At 40.0% G+C, this 20,761-nt stretch overlaps 1 protein-coding gene across 1 annotated transcript; it reads right to left on the minus strand.

Moving 5' to 3' along the window:
- Positions 1-547: 547 nt before the first annotated feature.
- On the minus strand, positions 548-1,631 carry LOC122702334 (olfactory receptor 52I1-like). The gene has a single exon (XM_043916100.1). It carries the CDS (start codon positions 1,568-1,570, stop codon positions 548-550), a length of 1,023 nt encoding a protein of 340 aa, XP_043772035.1. The 5' UTR covers positions 1,571-1,631.
- Between the last annotated feature and the right edge of the window lie 19,130 nt (positions 1,632-20,761).

Consider the following 20,761-nt stretch of genomic DNA (forward strand, 5'->3'; position numbering starts at 1 on the left):
AATGAATTAGAATCAAAGAACCAATTTTATGATCAGATTTCACTTTCCAAGCACATGTGTTAGAAAATGGCCACCATCAGCGATTCCAAATTTACATCTCCTCGGGTAAGCTGGAATCCATTTTGACTGGAGACAGACTCCGTTCCAGGTATGAGCACATGATCCAAGTTGAGTGGATTCATCAATGGCCCAGAGGTCAGTGTATTATATATTAATAGTTGCTTCCATATAATCATATAAGGAGAAGAGTTGTGAGAAAATCAGTCAGACATTGCAGACCCAACAGTTGGTTTCTTCTGCAGATGGTCTGGTAGGATATTAAATTGGAAATGTAGGTCAGAATCTAAGGAAAGAAAAAATCCCAAATCTATATTCTCTGCCCAGGCTTATCTCTGACTCAAATACTAGTTTATTCAAACCATTATATTCATCAGAAAATAAATCATTTCATTGACATCCTTGCTAGAAATTGAATAGCTAGGTAAAGTTAAACTTTACAGCTTCTTCTTAGACCTTGTATGGCATCAGGTGAACGAAACTCTCCAGGTTAGCTAGGGCATCTTTGAAGTTGTCTGGTTTTCTCAAGAGCCTGAATTCCTGAACCCAAGTTGGAGTGGTTAAAGAGGCAGTGCGTCAGCAGGCCCCATGTTCGTTTTCGTATTTGCTTCGTCCTTAGGCCATAGATGATGGGATTCAAAGATGGTGGGATGATCAGATACAAGTCAGCTAACAGCACTTGGGTGCACAAAGGCACTATGTCCTCCCCCAGCCAGGCCACATAGATGGATGCCATCCCAGGTAAGTAGTACAGAGCCATAACCCCTACATGGGAACCACACGTACTTAATGCTTTTAACTGAGCATTCTTTGAGGAGAGACTGAATACTGCCTGGAGAATCAGGATATAGGAGGCAGCAATAAACGCCACATCAGAACCCACAATAATGGAGGAACCAATCAGACTGTAGAGACTACTGGGCCTGGGGTCAGCACAAGCCAACTTGGCCACAGCGATGTGCTCACAGTAGGAATGGAGAACCACGTTGGAGCCAAAGAAAGGCAGATGACTCACCATCCAGCTCAATGGAGTCATGAATACGGTCGCTCTGATGGTGATGGTCACACTCATTCCCAGCATCACTCGAGGTGTGAGAATTCTCTTATAGTGTAGGGGCTTACAGATGGCCACATAGCGGTCAAAAGCCATGGCCAGCAGCAGCCCCGTCTCCACAGCTGTGGCTGCATGGACAAAATACATCTGAGTGAAACAAGCATTAAAGGTGATGGAGTTGTCTCCTGAGGAGAAGATGCTCACCATCGTAGGCACCACCGAGGAGGCCATAACCATGTCCACAGCAGCCAGAACACACAGGAAGCAGTACATGGGCTCCTGTAGCATGGAATCAATCCAGATGACAGTCACTATGAGGGTGTTTGCTAACAGGGCTGGGGTATACATGATGCTCAGTGAGATAGCCAGCCAGAGATGTGAAGACTGCAGACCTGGGATACCCGCCAGGATGAAGGTGGCAGGGGCTTCCGTTGTATGGTTGTAGGGTGACCCCAGCATCACAGATGAGACTGCTTTCCTGTTAATGTATAAAATTAGATGAGAAAAGGATACAATCCTGTAAGACGTGTTCCCAGCTCTGGTGTTAAAAGAGCCTATTATTATTCTCAACTTAGTGGGCCACATGTTTAAGGAACTGACATGTGGCAAAGTTTTCCTGCTCCACCTTCCATCATTCTCAGTATTATTTGCCTTACGAATTTCTATCACTATTCAAAGATCATGAGTTACATCCTTTGGGAAGTCTTCTCTACTTCCTGACCCATCCCATGCCAAACCTAAATTACATAGAGGGACTCATCCATGCTGACCTCAGAGGGACCTAAATTGACCTTTTAAGTACTCTACCTGTGATTTTCTTAAATTCAGTCATGTGTGTCTTGTTCATGGCCTTATCCCTTATGCCAAGAGTGTGACCCACAGCTGTTGTGTACACGTCAATTAAAAGAAGATATATGTACTCATTATAGCAAACAGTTAAATGAATGGATGGATGAAACAGAAACAATAGAAAGGTTTTTTGTTTTACTTGTGTATGTTCAGTTCCTAATATTTAATAATTGTTGTGTGAAACTTCTTGAGATTGAACATATAACATTTTGTATCTTTTCCTTCCTCAACCTCTCAGTGCCCTAATATTGCATCTCCCAAGACATTAAGCTAGTGGTTTACTGCACCAATTGTGTGAGTATGTTGACTTTACAATAGTCATTTATAGCCCGAGAACTCTTTCCTGGGTTTCCAGGCAATCCCATATGAAGAGTGCATATTTGCTAACCCTGCACACTAGCCCACTGTTATCACTCACCTTCTATCCCTCCCCTCAGTCAGGGGCATGTAGGCTAAGAACTTTCCATATCCCTGGACACTGTCTTCACTTGTTGTTGTTGAGTCGCTCAGTCATGTTCCACTGTTTGCAACCCCATGGACTGCAGCATGCCAGGCCTCCCTGTCCATCACCAACTCCCACAGCTTGCTCAAACTCATGTCCATCGAGTCACTGATGCCATCCAACCATCTTGTCCTCTGTCATCCCCTTCTCCTCCTGCTTTCTATCTTTCCTAGCATCAGGGTCTCTTCTAACGAGTCAGCTTTTCACATCAGGTAGCCAAAGTATTGGAGCTTCAACTTCAGCATCAGTCCCTCCAATTAATATTCAGGGTTGATTTCCTTTAGGATTGACTGATTTGACCTCCTTGAAGTCCAAGAGACTCTCAAGAGTCTTCTCCAGAACCACAGTTCGAAAGCATCAGTTCTTCAGTGCTCGGCCTTCTTTATGGTCCAACTCTCACATCCATACATGACTATTGGAAAAACCGTACCTTTGACTATATGGACCTTTGTTGGCATAGTAATATCTCTGCTTTTTAATATGCTATCTAAGTTTGTCATAGCTTTTCTTCCAAGGAGTACATGTCTTTTAATTTCATGGCTGCAGTTACCATCTGCAGTGATTTGGGATTCTTGACCCTTCTTGGATTTCTCATCAGAGTAGCTTCTCCCTAAGGATTTGAGTAGGTAAGATTGATGGAGTACTGGTTTCAGAATCCAATCAGCTACTGTACCATTTTCTTTTTTAGCCAAGCACTAAACGAACATTGGGCTTCCCTCATGGCTTAGACAGTAAAGAATCCACCTGCAACACAGAAGACCCAGGTTTGATCCCTGGGTCAGGAAGATCCCGTAGAGAAGGAAATGGCAACCTACTCCACTATTCTTGCCTGGGAAATCTCATAGACAGAGGAACCTGGCAGGCTGCAGTCCATGGGGTTGCAAAGGCTCAGACATGACAGAGCAACTAACATTACATTTCATTAGACAAACATTTACCTGGTTCTCAAATCTAACCAGGTAACACAGAAATATATTTTATCCTTCCATTTATCCCCTAGAGTGCCTACCACTAACTGATTCCACACTGAGGTGCCAACAGCAGCCTTGATGAGAGTCCTCTGAGGTTTTCTAAAAAGCCACATTTCTGGGATATGATTGCAAACTGTGGTCTTTGTTTAAACACACAAACAAACGAAAACCCTGAACATAAGAATTGCCTTACAATGAAACAGAATGATTGATGTAATGAGCTATGTTTCATGATCAGAGAACCTTGCTGTGTCTAGCCACTGGGTGAAACATCTTCAGTGATAGATCATGAGAGGAGAATGGAAAGTTTTTGAAGTAGAAAAATAATGCAAGGTTTAAAAAAGAAGTTTTTCAGGATATCCTTAAGATTGCTGTGTGTTTCCTGGATGCCACAAACTCAAGGTTGAGCATCATTCCTCAAAGAGTCAAAAAAGAGTTTGAGGAACCAGAATTCTTCCTCCCTTAACTCACCTCTCATCCAAGGTCTTCCTCTCTGCATCTCTGATCTGTATAAATCTTCCTTTCTTCTATGGGCAGTCTGAGCTAATGCTTGCCCATCTTTCCTCTCTCTAACCCTGGCAAATTATAGTCATACCTTTCATTCTTTTGAGAGATTTTCTCCCCCTCATTCCTTTTCCTTCTTGATTAGCACTGCTAGATGTTTATACACCTTATTAGTCCTTTCAAATGACAGGATAAGTGATTTGGTTGGTCTTTTTTTTCACTCTTCAGTCTACTGCTACTGAAAATTTTCTTGCTAAGTTCAACAATCATCTCTGTCAATGACATGTTGCCAATGTTTTCTTTTTAGTCTTTATTTTACTTGACCTATCCAAACACTTAACATTACTTCTTGGTCTCTAATATTTTTGGTTAAGTTTTTGAAGTGTGATATACATGGGCTTCCCAGGTGGCACAATGGTAAAGAATCTGCCTGCCAATGCAGGAGATGCAAGAGATGTGGGTTCAATCCCTGGGTTGGGAAGATCCCCTGGAGTAGGAAATGGCAACTCACTCCAGTATTCCTACCCAGTAAATTCCCAAGGACAGAGGAGCCTGGTGGGTTATAGTGCAGGGGGTCTCAAAGACTCAGACACAACTGAGCTACATACTGAGCACACACACGTGATATACAAACTGTAAAATGCACAGAAGACGTGTCGTTGATAAAGTTTTATAAGGTCAGCACATAAACGCATCCTCATGGCCACTACACAGATCAATATACAGACACAATTGCTTTCTGGTTGTTGAAGTGCACTGTTCTTCAGAACGGTCTGGCCAAACTCTCCTAAGACATTTCCAGCCCAGAACCTGTCTCTGCCTTCAACCTTGCAGAGACATTCACAGGAAGATCTGGAAAGTCAATTACTAGAGAAAAACTAAAACAAGTCACTTAACTGAATCATAGGGTATAGGAAGATTCTTTTATTCCTATTTAAAGGATAGGAAATAATTCAAATTAAAATTGTCTTAAAAGTGTGCTTCCATGGTGGCTCAGTAGTAAGGAATCTACCCGCCAATGCAGGAGCAGAGTCTTTGATTGATCCCTGGTCCAGGAAGATCCCCAGGAGAAGGAAATGGCAATCCATTTCACTATTCTTGTCTGGAAAATCCCATGAACAGAGAAGCTGGGCAGGTTAGAGTCCATGGGGTCGCAAAGAGTCAGACAGGACTTAGACAAGTGTTCGGGCCTGGTGCACTGGGAAGACCCAGAGGGATCGGGCAGAGAGGGAGATGGGAGGGGGGTTCAGGATGGGGAACACATGTAAATCCACGGCTGATTCATGTCAATGTATGACAAAAACCACTACAATATTATAAAGTAATTAGCCTCCAACTAATAAAAATAAATGGGAGGGAAAAAAAGTAAAAGTAGTAATGCATAATTCGGTCAAATGGAACCTTTGTGTTTATGATAAACAATGCCTCTCCTCTATGACCAAAAGCACATGCTCCCAATCAGCCCTACTGCTCAGTTTCTATTCTCTCAAATCCCCCTAGTCCCTGAAAACCTTCTCTCCATCACCTCAAAGTTAGACTTACCCCTTCCTCTCTCAGCTTTGAGCCAAAGTAGTCATGTATTCCTGTTCCTTTTCCTTCCCTAATTGTCCTGTCACTTCCAGATGTGATCTTGGTGTGAGCAGTATCCACTAGACCTTGCCAGCCCTTTCTAGTTGGGTTAGGGCTCATGGTCTTCTCTGGTTGCTCAGAGAGTAAAGAATCTGCCTACAATGCAGGAGATCCAAGTTCTATTCCTATGTCAAGAAGATCCCCTGAAGAAGGAAATGGCAACCCATTCCAATATTATTGCCTAGAGAATCTTGTGGACAGAGGAACCTGGCGAGCTACAGTCCATGGGTTTGCAAAGGGTCAAATACAACTGAGTGACTAACACACTGAAGGCTTATATCCTCCTTTCTAGGGTGACCCTGGCTTTGAGATTTTGTCAAGCCCAACACCCAGTCCCCAGGTTAGTTACTCACATCCCTGGAGTTTTCTCTGTTTGACTTCCTATGGTGGCCCATATTTCTTTCACTCAAAAGAAGGGGGATTTATACAGGAGCCATCAGGAGGAGCAACACAAGATCAGTTACGAACAACACAGAGGCATAGTGAGGAGTGCTGTCTCTTTCAAAGACCTCCCATTGGAGGTCGTCTTCCCTGTTTAGATTCTCTATCATCCTTCTTTTCCCCTGGACACCCCAGCTTCCCTTGGCCTCTGCCCAGCAGCCAAACACTGTAACTCCTCCAGAGACAGACTTTTGTCTGTGCTCTGGTCCCTAGAGTGTTCCAGATTTCAGGGAGAGACAGATGCCTAATGGTTAAAGAGTCTTTGTTTCTTCAAATCCTCAGAGGATACTTAAAGGGTTAGAATAGAGAGTGCATTTTGAAAGGAAAACAAAAGGCCCAAGACTAGTTAAATTTGTGAAACCCTGTTATATTCGAAGCACCCTGCTAAACATTTTTCAAAAATCTCTTTCAATTTTCACAACCCTCTGAACTTAGCTACCATTATTACATCTATATTTTATAGATGAAATTAGGGTGTATAGAAGGTTACAAAAATAGTAAAGCAGAGTCATAATTCAAGTTCTAGCACTCATAATTTATTTTTCTTTTTGAAGAACTCTTCACACCGATAGCATACTTAATATCTCAAAGTCCACTTCTCTGTTCAGTTCCTGCATTCTGCCTGGGGACTCATGTTGGGCTTCACTATTTAAATATTTCTCTTAGAAGTGTGTTATAAAGTCCTATTTGAACAGAGAATGAAAATAGAGTATAAGGGAGGCCAAGGAAGATAGACTTTTCAAACTGGGGGAAGGGTATGCACTTCAGCACAAAGATATGAAAAGACAAACTATTTTCCAAATAGAAAATAAGCAGAGAAGGTAGAATGCAGGGTACTTGAAAGAGAATGCAGGTAATGAGGCTAGATGGGTGTGTGGGCCATATATTAGCAGTCCTGACTTCTGCTTGGGCATCATCAGGAATAAAGCTGAGATAAAGAAACCAACAGATGCAAGATATAAAAGTTGTTTGTTTTTCTTAATTGCAGAAGCTACACAGATATATAGGCTTCCTGGATAACTGAGGTATGACTAACCTAGATAGCATATTAAAAAGCAGAGACATTACTTTGCCAACAAAGGTCCATCCAGCCAAGGCTATGGTTTTTCCAGTGGTCATGTATGGATGTGAGAGTTGGACTGTGAAGAAAGCCGAGCGCCGAAGAATTGGTGCTTTTGAACTGTGGTGTTGGAGAAGACTCTTGAGAGTCCCTTGGACTGCAAGGAGATCCAACCAGTCCATCCTAAAGGAGATCAGTCCTGGGTGTTCATTGGAAGGACTGATGCTAAAGCTGAAACTCCAATACTTTGGCCACCTCATGCAAAGAGTTGACTCGTTGGAAAAGACCCCGATGCTGGGAGGGATTGGGGGCAGGAGGAGAAGGGGATGGCAGAGGATGAGATGGCTGGATGGCATCACTGACTCGATGGACATGAGTTTGAGTAAACTCCGGGAGTTTCCTGGTGTGCTGCGATTCATGGGGTCACAAAGAGTCAGACACGACTGAGTGACTGAACTGAACAGAACTGAAATAATCCGCCTGCCAAGCAGGAGATGCCATAGAGGCTGGTTCAATCCCTGGGTTGGGAAGATCCCCTAGAGAAGGAAAAGACAACCCACTCCAGTATTCTCACCTGGGAGATACCATGGACAGTGGAGCCTGGTGAGCTACAGTCCTTGGGGTTGCAAAGAGTCGGACATAACTAAGCGACAAAACAGCAACAGCAGCACCAATACATATATATGGAAACATGAAAAATCAAGACACAATACAATGTGTTCCCAGCTCCCCAAGTCCTCAGCAGAGATACAGTTGTTACTTAGTGAATGGTGAGAGGCATTCTGCTGCCTTCTGCAGGGAGGGGCAAGGGAGCACTCTTTGCCTTCCTCAGCCAGCACATTTCTAATGACCAGGGAGTACTTTAGATTCAATTTGCTAGGCTTAGCATCTTTGAGAAGGTCCAGTCTTCAAGCTTACAAGAAAACTAGTCCCCAAAACTGCTATATTGTGTTCTGACCCAAGATAGGTGTGGAAGCATTCAGAAATAGACCAAAGATCTATCTTTAGGAACATGCCATCGAAGTTGGTTGTTGTTATTCAGTCGCTAAGTCGTGTCTGACTCCTTGTGACCCCGTGGACTGCAGCATGCCAGGCTTCCCTGTTCTTCACTATCTCCCAGTATGCTTAGTCATTCAGTCCTGTCTGACTCTGCAACCCCATGGACTGTAGCCTGCCAGGCTCCTCTGTCCGTAGCATTCTCCAGGTAAGAATACTGGAGTAGATTGTCATGCCCTCCTCCAGGGGATCTTCCCAGCCCAGGGATCAAACCCAGGTCTCCTGCATTGCAGGCAGGAGCCATATGAGCCACCAGGGAAGCCTCAAGTTTGCCCAAATTCATGTCCATTGTTGGTGATGCAGCAGAGGATGAGATGTTGAGATTGCCATCCAAGTTTATTTACTTGTTATTTACATTAGTTGATACAAAACCTCAGTCACCGAAACCCCTGGTCCCAATATTCTCAGGAGGCAGTTTGTAGTAGGTATCAGGTACCTACCGATATTCATACCCATTTTTAATCCCCTCTGCTTGAGCCTATTCTTATGCCAAGTTGCTTCAGTCATGTCTGACTCTTTGTGATGCCATGGACTGTAGCTCACCGCACTCCACTGTCCATGGGATTTCCCAGGTAAGAATACTGGAGTGGGTTGTCATTCCCTTTTCTAGGGGATCTTCCCGACATAGGGATGGAACCCCTGTCTCCTGTGGCTCCTGCATTGCAGGCAGATTCTTTACCGCTGAGCCACCAGGGAAGCCCTGAGTCTGGATTCAACCTAATAATTCACTTCTAATGAGTAGAAAGCTTCAAAAATGGTGGAATTTAACTTTGAAGGTTAAATTACCAATAGACTGTGGCTTCCAACTTGCTCATTCTGTTTTGCTGTCTTTCTCACTCTTTCTGAGATTTTGAGGTAAGCCAGTCATGTTATTAGTGGCCCTGTGGAGAGATCCATATGGCAAGGAAATTATATCTCTGAGTGAGCCTAGAAGGGGATCTTCTGAGGCTTGTCACCAGCCACATAAGTGAGCTTGGAAGCAAATCCTCCTCCAAATCAATCTTCAGATGACTACAGTTCTAGCCAAAACCTTCATCGCAACCTGTTAAGACAATCTGAGCTAGAGGCACCTAGTTAAGCCATCTCCTGATTCCTGACGTCCTTCTTGCCCTCACCCCATCAACAATCAGAAACTGTGAGATAATAAGTGTTGTTGTCTAAGTTGCTAAATTTGGGCTAAATTGTTACACAGGGAAGATAACTAATACAGTAATAACCACATATCTATAATTTCATGTTTACTACAAGAGGAAAGAGTTAATGCCACCACCATGGCCATTTTTGCTCTTGAAAGTGAAAAGGTGAAAGTGTTATTTGGTCAGTCATGTCCTGACTCTTTGAGACCCCATGGACTATACCTCTGTCCATGGAGTTCTCCAGGCAAGGATACTGGAGTGAGTTGCCATTCCCTTCTCCAGGGGATCTTCCTGACCCAGTGATCAAACCTGGGTTTCTTGCATTGCAGGCAGATTCTTTACTGTCTGAGCCACCAAGGAAGCCCCCTTTCCCCCCCCCCCCACTATTGTGGGAAGTTAACTGATCATGACCATCCCACACCTCTGGATCCCCAAATTGCATGATAATGTTTGGGGAAGATGACTCTTCCTTCTGTGAATGATCTGATAATGCTGTTCCACTAAAAACTGAGAGGCAGATCTCAAGGTAGTGTTGTTTTTGACATGGTTATGTCAGAGTTCACTTACAAACCTATGTACCTGGGACCATATAAACATCCAGAAGAATGGACAGGAGACTAATGCAATTAACAGCCTTTAGGCTGTCTATCTAAATTACCTCTCATATTCAGCATACCTGCTTTCTATTTCTCTTAGGAGATATTATCTGTCTGAATGATCTTCAGTGGCACTCTGCAGGCAACAGACTACTTTTGTAATATTTGACCTTTCAAATTCTTGACTCAGGATCTGTTTCTGAGCAGACACAATCTAAGGCAATGAATACTCTTGTCTTATTTCTGATCTTGATAGTAGTTGTTTACTGTTTCTCCCTTAAGTAAGATGCTGGCTTTAGGAGTGAAGTACACATATCAATTACAATCAGTTCTTATTTGAGTGCTGTATGGACAGTTGGTGGCAAGAGCCTTTTTACTGTCTCTGGAAAGAAATGTGTTATTTGTTCCTTTGATCTGTTAATTTGGTGATTTAAGTTGAAGGATTTCACGTAATTGAACCACATTTCTGTTCATTGGATAATCCCACTTGGTCATGGTGGATTACTTTCACAATGCAGTTGGATTCTATTTGCTGATATTTTAATTAGTATTTTTGTATCAATATTTATAAGGAAGTTCATCTCTAGTTTTCTTTTCCTTTTCTACACAGTCTTTCTCAGGTTCAGCCACAAATGTAACATTTTCTATGTAGGGAAAACTGGATATTTTTCTATTTCTGCAAATTTCTCTTTTGTTTCTTGACTCCCCTATGAAATCATCTGAACCTATTAATTATTTTTTCCAGAGAGTAGTTCTTTGGTTTATTTCTTCAGTGCAATTTTGATCAAAGGAATTTCATTGTATTGTACTGTATTGTATTGCTTTCAGTTTCACCCAGGTTTTCCAACTTATTTGCATAAAATTGGACAATCTCAAATCATTTTTATTTTATCAGTTTTACTGGTTACTTCCCCTTGGTCTTTTTTAACTCTTTTTTTAATGAAGTATAGTTGATTTACAATGTTGTGTTAGTTCCAGGTGTGTAGCAAAGTGTTTCAGTTATGTGTGTATTTATATTCTTCTTTAGATTCTTTTCCACTCTAGATTTTTACAAGATATTGAATATACTTCCTTATACTATCCAGTAGGTCCTCATTGTTTCTCTGTTTTATATATATTAGTATGTATCTATTAATCCTAATTTATCCTTCCCTACCTCTGTCCCCTTTGGTAACCATAAGTTTGTTTTCTACGTCTGTGAATCTGTTTCTGTTTTGTGAATTAGTTCATTTGTATCTTATTTTAGATTCTACATGTAAATGACATAATATGGTAGTTGTCTTTCTCTTTCTGATTTGCCTAACTTAGTACAATAGTCTCTGGATCTACCCATGTTGCTACAATGTCATTATTTCATTCTTTCTATGACAATAATATTCCATTGTGTATATATACCACATATTCTTTATCTAGTCACCTGTCAATGGATATTTAGGTGCTTCCATGTCTTGCTTATTGTCAATAGTGCTGCTATGAATATTGCATGTATCAGTGCAGATGGTAACTGCAGCCATGAAATTAAAAGATGCTTACTCCTTGGAAGGAAAGTTATGAGCAACCTAGATAGCATATTAAAAAGCAGAGACGTTATTTTGCCAACAAAGGTCCGTCTGGTCAAGGCTATTGTTTTTCCAGTGGTCATGTATGGATGTGAGAGTTGGACTGTGAAGAAAGCTGAGCACTGAAGAATTGATGCTTTTGAACTGTGGTGTTGGAGAAGACTCTTGAGAGTCCCTTGGACTGCAAGGAGATCCAACCAGTCCATCCTAAAGGAGATCAGTCCTGGGTGTTCATTGGAAGGCCTGATGCTGAAGCTGAAACTCCAGTACTTTGGCCACCTCATGTGAAGAGTTGACTCATTGGAAAAGACCCTGATGCTGGGAGGGATTGGGGGCAGGAGGAGAATGGGATGACAGAGGATGAGATGGCTGGATGGCATCACCGACTCGATGGGCATGAGTTTGAGTAAACTCCAGGAGCTGGTGATGGACAGGGAGGCCTGGCGTGCTGCGATTCATGGGGTTGCAAAGAGTCAGACACGACTGAGCAACTGAACTGAACTGAACTGAACAGTTATGTGCCCAGGAGTAGGATCATATGGTGACTCTATTTTTAGTTTTTTTTAAAGGAAAGTCCTTGATGGTCTCTGTAGTGGCTGCACCAATTTGTGTTCCTACCAACAGTGTAGGAGGGTTCTGTTTTCTCCACACCCTTTCCAACATTTGTTAATTGTAGACTTTTTAGTAATGGCCATTCTGACCAGTATGAGGTGGTACTTCACTGTAGTTTTTTTTTCTTTCTCTAAAGACATTTTATTATTATAACAGAATTCAGTCACTCAGTCAACAAATATTTATTGAATGTCTTTAATATGACAGATCCTTTGGTCTAGGGCCATGGTAACTGAAACAGACATAATCTAGCTCAGATTATATTTCAGTATCTTTCAAACTGCAATCATACTGTTCTAGTTTGTCACTCAAGATTGACAGAATACTAGATTTCTCCTAAAAATGTGATAATTGACTTTTAATCATTAGTTTGGGGCTTGAGGGTGGGTGTCAAATTCTTGACAATGGAGCTAATCAATAAATATGGTTATTTAGGTTAAAACATTCAGAGCTTTAACCACTTAGCTAGCTAGTTAGACAGATTTAGGTGAAGTAGTTAAGACAACTGTAACTATCATATTATTGGAAATATCTAAGAAGGGAAATGACTCTATTTCCTAATTATAATAAAACAGGGTATTCAGCACTTAACATATACTAGGTATTGTGCTAAGCATACATTTGACATGTATTATTTTATTTAATCTTCTTTGTAATCCTATGAGGTCAGTACTATTATGTTGGAGATGAGGAAACTAAGATTCAGGAAGGTCAAACAAATTGACCAGGATCATGGAGTTATTAAGTGGTATAACCAAGATTTGGATCCAGATCTGCTTGCTTCTAGAGCCCAAGTTCTTAAATTTTATATTAACTGCATTTCTATTGACTATAATATAGAAAACAAATCTAGTATTAAGAGAAAGTATAATTGTTTTGTCAGACAGCCTAGCAAACAGGAAGTAGCCAGTTCAGAGACTTGGTTTTCGAGTCAACTATGAACTCAAATATTCAAGCTTTTTTAAGGAGGTTCATGAACTCCTTAAAATTATGGGTGAAAAGTGATTTGTGTTTTCTTTTCCCCTGAAGAAGAGTCCATAAACTTCATTCAATTTCCAAAAATGTGACTAACTCTCCTTACCCAAAATGATAAGACCCTCTGGTTTAGATGAATAGGATTATACATTATATACTTAAGTTATGCAGAGGTCAACATCTATAATGTTATAAATCTACAACATCTAGATGAAATTTTTTGTATTATAAACAATGCTGAAATGAACAGTTTTGTTCACATTTTATATAATTTTCTTAAGCTATTAAATGCATTTTTATGTTGGAATTTCATTAGGCACTTTCTATTTTTTGTCTTAATTTTATTGGAGTATAGTTGCTTTACAGTGTTGTGTTGGTTTCTGCTGTACAGCAAAGTGAATTGGTTATATGTACATGTATCCCCTCACTGTAGTTTGGATTTGCATTTCTCTAATAATAGCAATGTTGTGTATCTTTTCATGTGCCTATTAGTTGTCAGTATGTCTTCTGTGGAGAACTGTCTACTTATATCTTCTGCCCATTTTTTGATTGGGCTGTTTTTTTGTTACTGAGTCCTATGAGCTAGTTGTATATCCTGGAAATTAAGCCCCTGATGGTCACATCATTTGCAAATATTTTCTCCCAGTCCAAAAATTGTCTTTTTGTTTATGGTTTCCTTTGCTGCGGAAAAATTTATGTTTGATTAAGTGCCATTCATTTATTTTTGCTTTTATTTCCATTACTCTAGGAAATGGATCGAAAAAAATATTGCTGCAGTTTATGTCAAAGAGTGTTTTGCCTATATTTCCCTCTAAGAGTTTTATAGTATCTTGGCTTACATTTAGGTCTTTAATATATTTTGAGTTTATTTTTTAATATCATGTTAGAGAATGTTCTAATTTCATTCTTTTACATGCAGGTGTCCAGTTTTCCCAGTACCACTTTTTGAGGAGACTCTTTTCTCTATTGTATATTCTTGCCTGTCTTGTCATAGATTAATTGACCAGAAGTGCACAGGTTTATTTCTGAGCTATGTAATCTGTTGCATTGAACTATGGATCTGATTTTGATTACCATAGCTTATAGTATAGTCTGAAGTCAGAGAGCAGGATTCCTCTAGCTTCATACTTTTTTCTCAAGATTATTTTGGCTATTCTGTTTTTTGTGTGTGTTTCCATACAAAGTTAATATTTTTTATTGTAGTCCTGTGAAAAATTCCATTGGTAATTTGATAGGGATGATGTTGAATCTGTAGATTGCCTTTGATAGTATGCTCATTTTAACAATACTGATTCTTGTAATTCAAGACCATGGTATATCTTTTCATTTGTCTATGTCATTTGTCATCTTTAGTTTCTCTCATCAGTGTCTTATAATTTCTGGAGTACAGCTCTTTTGTCTTCCTGGGTATGTTTCTTCCTAGATAATTTTCTTTTTGATATGATGACATATGGGATTGTTTCCTTACTTTCTCTTTCTGGTATTTGGCTGTTTGTGTATAGAAATGCAACAGATTTCTGCACATTAATCTTGTATCCTGCAACATTATTGAATTCATTGATGAGTTCTAGTAGTTTTCTGGTGGTGTCTTTAGGATTTTCTATGTATACTCTCATGTCATCTGCAGTGACAATTTTACTTCTTCCTTTCCAATTTGAATTCTCTTTGTTTTTCTCTGATTGTTGTGGCTAGAACTTTCAAAACTATGTTGAATAAAAGTGGAAAGAGTGGATATCCTTGTCTTGTTCTTGATCTTAGAGGCAATGCTTTCAGCTTTTCACCATTGAGTGTGATGTTAGCTGCAGGTTTGTCAAATATGGCCCTTATTATGTTGAGGTATGTTCCCTCTATGCCCACTTTCTGGAGGGTCTTTATTTTTATCATCAATAGATGTTAAATTTTATCAAGAGCTTTTTCTGAATCTATTGTGATGATCATATGGTTTTTATTCTTTAATTTGTCAATATGGAAAATCACATTGATTGATTTGCAGATTTTGAAAATTCCTTGCATCCCTGGGTGTAAATCCGACTTTATCATGATGTATGATCTTTTTAATGCATTGTTGCTTGGCTTGCTAGTATTTTGTTGAGGATTTTTTCATTTGTGTTCATCGGTGATATTGGTCTGTAATTTTCTTTTCGTGTGTATGTGATTTCTTTGTCTGGTTTTTGGATCAGGGTTATGCTGGCCACATATAATGAATTCAGAAGTGTTCCTTCCTCTGCAACTTTTGGAAATAGTTTGAGAAGGATAGTGTTAATTCATCTCTAAATATTTGCACTAATTCACCTGTGAAGCAATCTGGTCCTGAGAGAGGTTTGGTCTGTTGAGAGGTTTTTAATTCCTGATTTAATTTCAGTACTGATGTCTGTTCATGTTTTCTACTTCCTCCTGAGTCAGTCTGGGGAGATTGTACCTTTTTAAGAATTTGTCCATTTCTTCTAGGTTGTCCATTTTACTAGCATATAGTTGCTTGTAGTAATCTCTTATGATTCTTGTATTTCTGTGGTGTTGGGTGTGTTGTGTTGGGTGTGGGTGTGGTAGTGTTGTATTTCTGTTTTGTTCATTTGGGTGTTCTCCCTTTTTTCTTGATTCATCTGGCTAAGGATTATCAATTTTGTTAACCTTTCCAAAAAACCAGCTTTAAACTTGTTGATCATTTTTATATCTTTTTAGATTTCATGTCATTTATTTATTCTCTGAGTATTATGATTTCTTTCCTTCTATTAACTTTGGATTTTGTTTGTTCCTCTTTCTCTAGTTGCTTTAGGTATAAGGTTAGGTTGTTTACTTGAAATTTTTCTTGTTTCTTGATGTAAGCTTGTGTCACTATAAACATCCTACTTAGAACTGCTTTTGCTGCATCCCATAAGTTTTGGATCATTGTGTTTTGTTTTCATTTGTTTCTAGGTATATTTTTTATTAATAATTCCCTCTTTGATTTCTTCAGTGATCCATTGGTTGTTTAGTAGTGTATTGTTTAGCTGCCATATGCTTGTGGTTTTTTGTAATTTTTTTTTCTTGTAGTTGATTTCTAGTCTCATAGTGTTGTGTTCAGAAAAGATGCTTGATATGATTTCAGTTTTCTTTTTTTTTTTTTAATTTCAGTTTTCTTAAATTTGCTACAACACTTTATGGCCTAACCTGTGATCTGTCCTAGAGAATATTCCATGTGAACATGAGGGAATGTATATTCTGCTGCTTTTGGATGGAATGCTCTGTAAATATCAATTAAATGCATTTGGTCTAATGTTTTATTTAAGGCCTGTATTTCCCTACTGATTTTATTTTTGAAGGATCTGTCCATTGATGTAAGTGAGGTGTTAAAGTCTGCCTGCAGTAGAGGAGACCCGAGTTCGATGCCTGGGTTAGGAAGACCGTCTGGAGAAGGAAATGACAACTCACTCCAGTACTCTTGCCTGGAGAATTCCATGGACAAGGGAGCCTGACAGGGTACAGTCCATGGGGTTGCAAAGAGTTGGACGCAACTAAGGAACTAACACATACACTTTATTTATTATTATGTTACTGTCAATTTCTCCTTTTATGTCTGTTAATATTTGCCTTAGACATTGAGGTGCTCCTATGTTGGGTGTATATATATTTACAATTGTTATATTTTCTCTTTGGATCAATCCTTTGGTGATTATGTAGTGTCCTTCTTTGTCTATTGTAACAGTCTTTAAAGTCATTTTGTCTGATATAAGTATGGCTAGTCTGTCTTTCTTTTGATTTTCATTTGCAAGGAATATCTTTTTCCAGTCCCTCACTTTCAGTGTTTATGTATTCCTAGACCTGAAGTTAGCCTCTTTAAGCAGCATATAACATGTCTTGTTTTTGTGTCCATTCAGCCAGTCTATGTCTTTTGGTTCAAGCACTTAATATATTTGCATTTAAAGTAATCATTGATATATATGTTCTTATTACTATTTATTTATTTTTTTTTGCATTTGTTTTTATAGGTCATCTTCCCCTGCCCCATTTTCTTCTTTTGTTCTTTTGTGATTTGATGACCATCTTCAGGGTTATGTTTGGATTCTTTTTTCTTTTTATGTGTATATCTATTATAGATTTTTGGGTTTTGGTTAAGAGGATTTATTGTATAGTACGATTTATTGTTCACTGCTTCCCAGGTGGCTCAGTGGGTAAAGAATCTGCCTGCAATACAGGAGCCTCAGGAGATGCATGTTTGATCCCTGGGTCAGGAGGTTCTCCTGGAGCAGGAAATGGCAACTCACTCCAGTGTATTCTTGCCAGGATAATCCCATGGACAGAAGAGCCTGGTGGGCTATAGTCCACAGGGTCACAAAGAGTCAGATAGGACTGAGCATGCATACACATATATACTATTGAATACACTACTGTATGCATGTATTTTTATATAGTTGTTTTAAGTTGCTGATCTCATACTTTCAAATGCATTTTTAAAACCCTGCCTTTTTTCTTCTCTTCCTTCCTTCCCCTTCCAGGGCTTCCCTGGAAGCTCAGCTGGTAAAGAATCTGCCTGCAATGCAGAAAGACCCTGATTCAATTCCTGGGTCAGGAAGTTCCCCTGGAGAAGGGATAGGCTACCCACTCCAGCATTCTTGGGCTTCTTTGGTGGTTCACATGGTAAAGAATCTGCCCTCAATGCAGGAAACCTGGATTTGACCCCTGGGTTGGGAAGATCCCCTGGAGGAGGGCATGGCAACCCACTCCAGTGTTCTTGCCTAGGGAATCCACTTGGAGAGAGGTGCCTGGTGGGCTGCAGTCCATGGGGTCACAAAGAGCCAGACACGATTGAGAAACTAAGCACAGCTCAGCCCTTCATGATTGTTATTTTTATATCAGATTTTACAGCCAATTTTTTGTGTATTCCTTAATTGCTTGTTGTGGATATAGAAAATTTTACTACTTCTGCCTTTCAACCTCCCTACTAGCTTTGTGTGTGGTTGATTTCCCACCTTTACTGTATGTTTGCCATTAATGGTGAGCTTTTTCATTTCATAAGTGTCTTATTTCTAGTTCTGGCCTTTTTACCTAGAGAAATTCCTTTAACATTTTCTGTAAAGTTAGATTGGTTGTGCTGAATTATTTTAGCTTTTGATTGTCTATAATGCTTTTAATTTCTCCATCAAATTGGAATGAGAGTCTAGATGCCAGTTTGGGGAGACCTCACTAAGTTGGGAAGCTGACCTCCAGAATTTATTCTCTAAACCAACAGTCAATACATGGATCTGTATCTCCAATAGCTAGAACCTATATTCCAGGAACCAAAGGATGGGAATAGGTTTAGCTTCTCTCACCATCACCCCCAGTGTTCCAATTTCTTTTTTCCCAATTATTTTTATTAGTTGGAGGCTAATTACTTTACAATATTGTAGTGGTTTTTGCCATACATTGACATGAATCAGCCATGGATTTACATGTGTTCCCCATCCTGAACCCCCCTCCCACCTCCCTCCCCATCCCATCCCTCTGGGTCATCCCAGAGCACCAGCCCCGAGCACTTGTCTCATGCATCCAACCTGGGCTAGCGATCTGTTTCACACTTGATAATATACATGTTTTGATGCTATTCTCTCAGATCATCCCACCCTCGCCTTCTCCCATAGAGTCCAAAAGTCTGTTCTATACATCTGTGTCTCTTTTTCTGTCTTGCATATCGGTTATCGTTACCATCTTTCTAAATTCCATATATATATGCATTAGTATACTGTGTTGGTGTTTATCTTTCTGGCTTATTTCACTTTGTATAATGGGCTCCAGTTTTATCCATCTAGTTAGAACTGATTCAAATGTATTCTTTTTAATGGCTGAGTAATATTCCATTGTGTATATGTACCACAGCTTTCTTATCCATTTATCTGCTGATGGGCATCTAGGTTTCTTCCATGTTCCAATTTTTTTCCCTTTATTTATTTCTTTATTTTTTCAGTGGGTTTTGTCATACATTGATATGAATCAGCCATAGATTTACACGTATTCCCCATCCCGATCCCCCCTCCCACCTCCCTCTCCCCCCGATTCCTCTGGGTCTTCCCAGTGCACCAGGCCCAAGCAAATTTAAACTTCCTCTGATAACAGTCTTAAGCTTTGTTGGATTTGAGGTCTTAGTTCAGAGAGAATATTTCTACCAGAGTGCTAGTAAAACTTCTATTGAACTTGAATGCTGCTGTACTGCTGAGTTGCCTGCCTGCTCTTTTATTTCTAGGAAACATGATAATCATAAAAAATAAAGCAGTGCTCATAGGTAACCTTAATATAAATATAGTTTATAACCTTTATTGTGTAGCTAGGGAAATATAAGTGGCTGATGGAGGAGAAGCATTTCTTGAAACATCAAAGAAATGCCTGAACTTTTTGGTCCCCCAAGCCTAGAGTGTTAATCACCCAGCCATGTCCAACTCTTGAGACCCCATGTATTGTAGCCCAACAAGCTCCTCTGTCCATGGGATTTTCCCAGCAAGAATACTGGAGTGAGTAGCCATTCCCTTCTCCAGGGGAATCTTCCCAACCCAGGGATTGAACCTGGGTCTCCTGCATTGTAGGAAGATTCTTAAAGTGCTGAGCCATCAGGGAAGTCCACCAGCTTCTCTGGTGGCTCAGAGGTAAAGAATCTGTCCGCAATGCCGGAGACACAGGAAACAGGTTTGGTCTCTGGGTCAGGAAAAGCCCCTGGAGAAGGGAATGGCTACCCACTCCAGTATTCTTTCTGGGAAAATCCCATGGACAGAGGAGCATGATGGGCTACAGTATACGGGGTCACAAAGAGTCAGACACAACTGATCAACCGAGCACACACGAGCCTGGAATTGTGCTTATGTCTCATGATACCCTCCTTTCAGGATTCTGTGTAAATCCTAGCTACTCTATAACTCCCAAAAGTTTCTAAATTATTCTAAACCTAGTCTGTCAGTCATGTCACATTTCAGGCCAACTGATCCTGTCCACTAAACTTCTGAGAAGTAGCATGGACAATAACAGTGTAGTAATCATCAATCAAGTCATGTTCTTGAATCTAGGCTTGGCCACTTACTAATTCTTTATTTTTGAGTAGGTTATTTAATATCTAAAAGCCCTAGCTCTTCAAATGTATCAATAAAAAGCTCTGAAAATAGCTACCTCACAAAGATTAAATAAAATGGTAAATTGGAAGGCACTTAGCACCTGGTCCTACATATTATTAGTTCTCTATAAATCAGCTGGATAAATTGGCCTGGAGGTAATGAGGGAGGTCTGGACCAGAGTTAAAGATTTGGTAATCACCTTCAGTTTGCACCAAAATGGTAGCTGAATTCATGAATAATCAAGGCAGTGGTTAACAACCTTGGCTGCAGATTGAAATCACCCAAAGAACTTTGTAAAAGCTACACTTGGTGTCTAGAAAAGCAACACAGGTCCCGAAAATTCTTGCTGACTTGGTATAAGCAGTGTTTCTCCAACTTCAGCATGCTCTGGAATCACCTGGAGGGCTTGTTAAACCTCATATTGCTGAGCCCTATCCCAAGAGTTTCTGAATCAGTAGATTAAAGTTTTGCATTTCCTATATATCTTGGGTGATGATGCTGGTGCAGCTGCTAGAGATGAGATTCATAAACTTATATTTTCCTGGCAGCATAAACACTCTTTTACTAAGTGTCAGAGTGAAAATAATGACTGTATTCAAGCTCTCCTCATTAGAGATTTCACCAGTTTTCCTAAGCTCAAAAATGAGGATGAAGATGCATTGACGAGAAAAACTAAGGCATGAAAACTGGGTTTTGATATCAAGTGCA

Source organism: Cervus elaphus, chromosome 1, assembly GCF_910594005.1.
Source record: "Cervus elaphus chromosome 1, mCerEla1.1, whole genome shotgun sequence".
NCBI classification, from domain to species: domain Eukaryota; kingdom Metazoa; phylum Chordata; class Mammalia; order Artiodactyla; family Cervidae; genus Cervus; species Cervus elaphus.